This window comes from Microtus pennsylvanicus, chromosome X (assembly GCF_037038515.1).
Source record: "Microtus pennsylvanicus isolate mMicPen1 chromosome X, mMicPen1.hap1, whole genome shotgun sequence".
NCBI classification, from domain to species: Eukaryota; Metazoa; Chordata; class Mammalia; order Rodentia; family Cricetidae; genus Microtus; species Microtus pennsylvanicus.
In genome coordinates, this window is record NC_134601.1 from 48,576,560 (window position 1) to 48,583,411 (window position 6,852).

General features: G+C 41.8%; 1 protein-coding gene across 1 annotated transcript; it reads right to left on the bottom strand.

Moving 5' to 3' along the window:
• Positions 1-513: 513 nt before the first annotated feature.
• Positions 514-2,523, bottom strand: LOC142840331 (testis-expressed protein 13C-1-like). The gene is made up of 2 exons (XM_075956899.1): positions 880-2,523; positions 514-714 (listed from the first exon to the last, which is right to left on the bottom strand). Exons 1-2 carry the CDS (start codon positions 2,521-2,523, stop codon positions 514-516), a joined length of 1,845 nt encoding a protein of 614 aa, XP_075813014.1.
• Between the last annotated feature and the right edge of the window lie 4,329 nt (positions 2,524-6,852).

A 6,852-nucleotide genomic window follows, 5' to 3' on the forward strand; every position in this document is an offset into this window, starting at 1 on the left:
CCACCCACTGAGACAGTGGAGCTGATCTATTGGGAGCTCTCCAAGGCCAGCTGGACTGTGACTGAAAAAGCATGGGATAAAACTGGACTCTCTGAACATGGCGAACAATAAGGGCTGATGAGATGCAAAGGACAATGGCACGGGGTTTTGATCCTACGTAATGTGCTGGCTTTGTGGGAGCCTAGCCAGTTTGGATGTTCACCTTCCTAGATATGGACAGAGTGGGGAGGACCTAGGACTTACCACAGGGCAGAAAACCCTGACTGCTCTTTGGACTGGAGAGGGAGGGGGAAAGGAGTGGGGGGAGGGGGAGAAGGGTGGGAGGAAGCGGAGAAGGGTGGGAGGAGGGGGAGGGAAATGGGAGGCCGGGAGGAGGTGGAAACTTGTTTTTTTTCTCCTTTTCTCAATAAAAAAATAAAAAATAAAAAAATAAAAATAAAAGAATCTTTAAAAGGAAAAAAAAAAGAAATTGGTTTTCTCTTTGGATTGTTTCCATTACTTACCTTCCTGAAATCAATACGGTGGTTTTGGGTGAAAATCTTTCCTCTCAAGTTGAGCACACACCTTTGCACATTTAAAGCAACCTTTGCACCAGGAGCGATTCACAGCTTTACATATTGAGCAGACCCAATTCGCTGGAGTATATGAGAGGGGTTTCTCCTGTTGTTTGGTTTCAAAGGATTTTTCCCCTTGAGCTTGCTTCAATTCAAAGGCCTTTACCCCTTGAGGTTGCTTGAATTCCAAGGCCATTACTCCCTGAGGTTGCATGGATTCAAAGGTCATTACTCCTTGAGGTTGGGTGGAATCAAAGGCCATTACTCTTTGAGGTTGCATGGATTCAAAGGCCTGTACCCCTTGAGGTTGAATGGATTCAAAGACTCTTACCCCTTGAGGTTGCATGTATTCTTGAGGTTGCTTGATATTTTGCTTTGGAGGCAGTTGTTTGGAGGAGCATTTATTGATAGAATAACTTTTACTTTTTCTTAGGGGGCTGGCTTGGAAACTATTTGGCTCTTCTTTCTGGCCCTGGCTCTTGCCAGTCCCCTCATCTTTCTCCAAACTAGGGCTTGCATCAGTAGCCAGGGTTGTCATCTGCTGAAATGTGTTTGTGTTATCTTCTCCCAGGGCAGTTGTGCCCTGGGATGTCTTTGGGTCCTCTTTATGTTCACTGCTAAGACAGCTTCCCAGGTCTGGCCTCTTCAGAAGAATTCCTGGATATTTTTTCAGGGTTGGGCTTGTTTTGTTCACCTGAGTAACTGTTTCCTGAAGAGTTACTGAATCTTCTTTAGTGCTATGGCTGACGCTATCTTTTAGGCCAACCACCTTCTTGGGATTCCCTGGATATTTCTTCTTGGTGGAGCTAGTTTCATTTTTCTGGGAAGTCATCCCCTGAAGCATTACTTGTTCTTCCTTTATGCTGTGATTACTGTTGACCTCGAGTGCAGTGGTTACCTGCTCCTTCACTGGATTTTTCTTTTCAGTGGCAACCTTCATCTGGGATGTGACATGACTTTCCTTGTTGTTGCTGCTGTCCCCATGGGGTGGTGTTCCTTGGGGTTTCTTTGAACCTTCTTCCCAGTGGCTTACACTGTTTCCCAGATGGCTTACATCCTGGAGGTTCTCAGGATATTCGTTATGCCTATGGAAAGTTTGGCCACAAGCAGAAGCTGTTGCTTCCTGTGACCCCATTGAAACCCACATGCCAGGTGGGTAGATTGGTGCAGGAGCTGTCTGAGGTACACCTGTAGCCATGGCTGCTGTTGTTGCTCCTGATTCCATCACTAATGGGTATGGCACAGGTGTTGAATATGGGAATGGCAAGGGGATTCTATTATTAAGTGGTAGTGTATGTGGCACAGGCATTCGAAGAAAGGGTGGCACTGATTGTACCCAAGGACCAGGAGGTCCTGGCAAATAAGGCAACACTGGTGGGACAGGCATCTGGGCCTCCAAACTGGGCATGTTTTGGGCCTCTCTAGATCGCCACTCTTCCTGCTCTTCTTCCTCAAGAGACCACACTGATGCACTACCCTGTTGCATTTTAGGTTCAGGCACATCAGGCAAGGCAGACCTCTCTGCTTGGAGCAGCCTCCCACGCAGTATTTCACGCTCATCCATTGCCTCTTGTAACGCAGTCTGTGTAGAAACAAGTTGAGCTGCTGCCTGGTCCCTCTCCTCTCGCAACCTCTGTAGTTCAGAGGCCAGAGTCCAGGAAGCTGTTTCACGCTCTCCCACCTGTTCCTGTAGCCTCCCAACTCTACGTGCCTGCTGCTCACGTTGCCTAGCACCTACTCTCACACTCAATGCCAAAGCACTCCAGGTACAAGCCCTCTTTAGGCAACGTGGCACTTTCGGGTCAACAAGGATGGTATGAAGGTGGTCTTCTATCTCATTCCAAGACCGAGATCGAAAGGTCGTATAAAATTCTGGACCCCCTCCATTCATAAGGACTTCATTGTTAATGAATCTGATTACTTCAGTATGGTGGAAGCCACTGTTGTGGTCTCCAAATTCAACTGCCATGACTTTTGCAGTTTAGCCAATTAATACTCTCATGTACCTCCACTATGGTTACTGACACAGTTGCCACACATGGGGCTTAACTGCTGCCCCCTCCCCCTCCAGTTTCAGTCCTACTTCAGTCCATGTCGAATCTTTGTCTCCTCATTTACCTCCTTCCTCCTCTCCTTACTTCTCCAGAAAACAGAGAAGCTGATCCTCTCACAAAGTCCTCTGTACTCAGCTGTGACTGCCTACTGCCGGGTAGTTAAGGAACATTCCGCAGGATACCTCACAAAGGGTAAACAACTAAGTCATGCCACATGGCATGCTGGGAAATGTCATTCACCTTAAACCACCTAAAAGAAGCGCAGGGAAGGCAGATACTGTGAGTACTGTAGTGAACGCAGAAAAAAAACGCATGAAAGAAGGTCTTCTAGAAGACCATAAGCTAGTGAATAAAATGAGGTCTTCAGTAACATACCTGTTGCTGATAAGCAAGATAGAATTTCTATACTGGGTAACAGATGAGGAAAGAGCTAGAGGAACTGGGCTATGGGCATAGTTGGGTAACAATTTCAAGTCTTCTTGTATCATGACAATGATACAATATGGGCTTTCCCCCCCTTTTTTTTTAATGTGTATTGTTTTTGTTTCGTTAAACCAAAATTGGTATAGGAGAGAAGGTTCAGGGATGCATTGTCAGAGATATGAAACAGAGAACTGGGCTTGCAAAGGTGGCATCAAGACTAGAAAATGTGGGAGTAGTGGGAACCAGATTATTACATAAGAAGAATTGAGAAGAAGTTTGGGGACACTAAAAATCCCAAAAAGGGTTCAAGATTTTTAAAGGGACTGCTGATGAACACCATTTCCCATACTGAGTAGGTAAGGAAGAGAAAGCAAGGAGGAGGTAGTCTAGGAAGACTAAAGACAGAAAGCTACAACCAAGGTGCATGTCCATATTCCATGAAAGGGAAGAGGAAATTTCAGAGCTTTTCTTCTCAAAATTAAAATTCTCTTATGCAACATTTGCATCTAAAGTGAAGAGCATTGGGTATCTGAAGTTTCTGAAACCTTCTGTGGGCAATTAAAAACTAAGGATAAGAGCTTTCTATTTTCGAGTGGAAGGATGGAGTCATTCTTTAGTTAACTCTTGTGTAGTTCATATATCAGTCCCTCTCATGAAAAAAAAAAGAATCTTCTGTTTTCCAATTTAATACTAATTTCTCCATCTGCAATTTTAATACCTGGCTTTCCCACTTCTCAAACTCAAACCATACATTATACCTCTACTGATTATATCTTTTTCACTCTCTTTCGTTCTACCAGCCTCTTTCCCAATATCATTTGAGCGTACATAAGTTTATCACATACTATTATACTATTCTAGGCTTCATTTTTCTGTTCCTTAATTTTCTACTATATAACCACAGAAAATATCAAAAAGGTAGTATCAGTGGCTTTTCCTGTACAATAATCAAAGGTTCCCAATATTCAGTTCTTCCAATGTGATCTTTCTGAAGCATTGATAAAGAGAAAGAAAAAGGACTAAAAATGAGCTGCCAGGAAGAATAAAAATCAATAGAACCTACTACTCCCTTATTAAAATCAATGTTTACCACATTTTTCTAAAACAGGGACTCTATTAATTAAAATAAAGTTCATTTGAGTCAATGACTTGATAACTGGACTACTACTAAGTAACTGTTAGTCAGGTAATATATACTGTATTTATATTTTAGACAAAGGGATGATTCATGTCCCCAGTAGAATGATGAAGAATGGTTTGGGATTTCATCACATTGTTCAGAAGAAAGCGGAATTTTTTACAAGATTCTGGGCAAAAGTTGGGAGCATGGGGGTGAGGGTAGGGGTGAGGGTGGGGAAAGGGGAGAGGGGGAGAGAGAAGGGAAAAGGGAAAGACTGGAGAGTGCTTGGGGGAGTGGGAGGGTGGAGATGGAGGAAGGACAGATATAGGAGTAGGGAAGAAATCTACATTAAGGAAAGCATTTTAGGGTTGGCAAGAGACTTAGCTCTAGAGGGGATCCCAGGTGTCCATGGGGATATCCCCAGCTAGGTCCTTGGGCAGCAGAGTAGAGGGTGCTTGAACTGGCCTTGCCCCACTATCACACTGATGATTATTTTGAATATCATCATAGAGTCTTCATCCGGCAACAGATGGAGATATAGACATAGTCCCTCATCAGAACAATGGACTGAGCCCCCAAGGTCCAGTTGAAGAGCAGAAGGAGGGAGAAGATAAACAAGGAAATCTTGACTGTGAGGGGTTGGTTCACCCATTGAGACAGTGTGTTTGTTCTAATGGGAACTCATCAGATCCAGCTGGACCAGGACTGAATGAGCATGAGACCAAATCAGACTCTCTGAAAGTGGCTGTAAATGGGAGATGACTGAGAAGCCATTGATAAAGGCACTGGGACTTCTTTCTACTGCATGTACTGGCTTTTTGGGACCCTAGTCTATTTGTCTATTTGGATGCAAAGCTTCCTAGGACTAGATGTGGAGGGGGGGATGGACTTCCCACCGGGCAGAGTTCCCTGTCCTCTCTTAAGGAGGGAGGGGGAGGGAGGAGGGTGAGTGGGTGAGCAGGAGGGGAATGGGAGGAGGGGAGGAAGTGAAATTTTTTTAATGGAAAAATAAATTTTAAAAAAAGGAAAAAAATTAAAAAATGTCATTACATGAAATAATTTGTAGGTGGCGGCTGTTCGTTCATTCCTGACTGCTAAGCCCCAAAATAATTACACAAAACTGTATTAATTAATTCACTGTTTGTCCAGTCACTTAGGTGTATTGCTAGCTAGCTCTTATATCTTAAATTAAGCCATTTTTATTAATCTGTGTATCACCACGTGGCTGTGATTTACTGTGTAAAATTCTGTCTGGCATCTATCTCCAGTGGGCTACATGGCTTCTCACTGTCTCTGCATTCTCTCTCTCTCTCTCTCTCTCTCTCTCTCTCTCTCTCTCTCTCTATATATATATATATATATATATATATATATATATATATATATATATATATATATTTTCCAGCCTGGTTACACTCTGTTAAGCCATTGGCTGAAAGCAGCTTCTTTATTAACCAACGGTATACATAGGGGAATTCCACATCACCTCCACTTTTCTGTCTAAATAGCAAAGGAAGGTTTTAACTTATCATAATAAAATTACATATAACAAAACAGGTATCAAGCAAGAATTACAGTTACAATATTTATATCTACTTTATGTTTTATTATAACTAAGGAAAACTACAACTATATCTATACTTCAACTTCATCAAAGACTTCAGAAGGATATAATATTACCTAAATTACAGCTGTAAACAGCTTCCAAAACTCTAAAATTGACAGAGACATCTCACTGCCTGGACAGTCACCCAACATTCTTCTGTAATATTGGGTCATCCAATATTCACCCTACATGCCTATAGTATCTGGCAGACTTTTCCATGAAGCAGGAAACCCAAAGATCTGTTCTGCCTTGTAATGGCAAAGTCCATCAGTTTCTTTCTTCTGTAACCTGAAGAATGTCTGGCAGGCTCTTTTATGAAGCAGGAACACTGAAAAACTGTCTCATCTTTAGGAAAGTTCACTTGTCATTTTTCTATGGGTTCTTCATGACCACTCTATACAACATAACATCAAGCAGTCCAGGCAATTGCAGTTTCTTGCCTGAATAGCTAGCAAATTTCATAAGGAGCATCTTCAATCCCATTATCTTCTTGAAGTAGATTGGTGCTCCCAGGATATGTGTCTCATTATTATGAAAAGTCTTAAGTTCTTAAACATTTTAAATGCCATATTCTTTAGGGCTTTGAAAGGTTTGAAGAATAACTATCCTTGTAAAATTTATCTCTGTACATCTAGAAAACTTAACTAACATGACTACAAGCTTGACTATTACAGACGACTAACCATTAATCTATTTCTAAATTGTACATCACAGTTTTAAATGAGCTGCACAAATACAAAACCTTAATTAAGAGCAGAAACTTGCATATATGTATATATACAACAAAATTGATATTAAATTTTATCAATAAACCAAGATCCATACCAATGCAAAGTATTCATCTCTATAGCATATCCCTCTTTAAATGTAAAGAAACGTTTGTGATGGGACCTTGATGGGGATTGCATTGAATCTATAAATTGCCTTTGGTAGAATTGCCATTTTTATTATGTTGATCCTCCCAATCCAAGAGCAAGGGAGGTCCTTCCATATTCTGGTATCCTCTTCAATTTCTTTCCTCAATGCCTTAAAGTTCTTGTCAAATAGATCTTTCACTTCCTTGGTTAGAGTTACCCCAAGATATTTTATGCTGTT

Excerpts from the sequence above, each read along its gene's own strand:
- LOC142840331 (XM_075956899.1), bottom strand. The coding sequence starts at position 2,523 with ATGGCAGTTGAATTTGGAGACCACAACAGTGGCTTCCACCATACTGAA. Across the intron at positions 715-879 it reads TGCAACCTCAAGGGGTAAGA|GCCTTTGAATTGAAGCAAGC; the intron begins GTCTTTGAATCC and ends CAAGGGGTAAAG.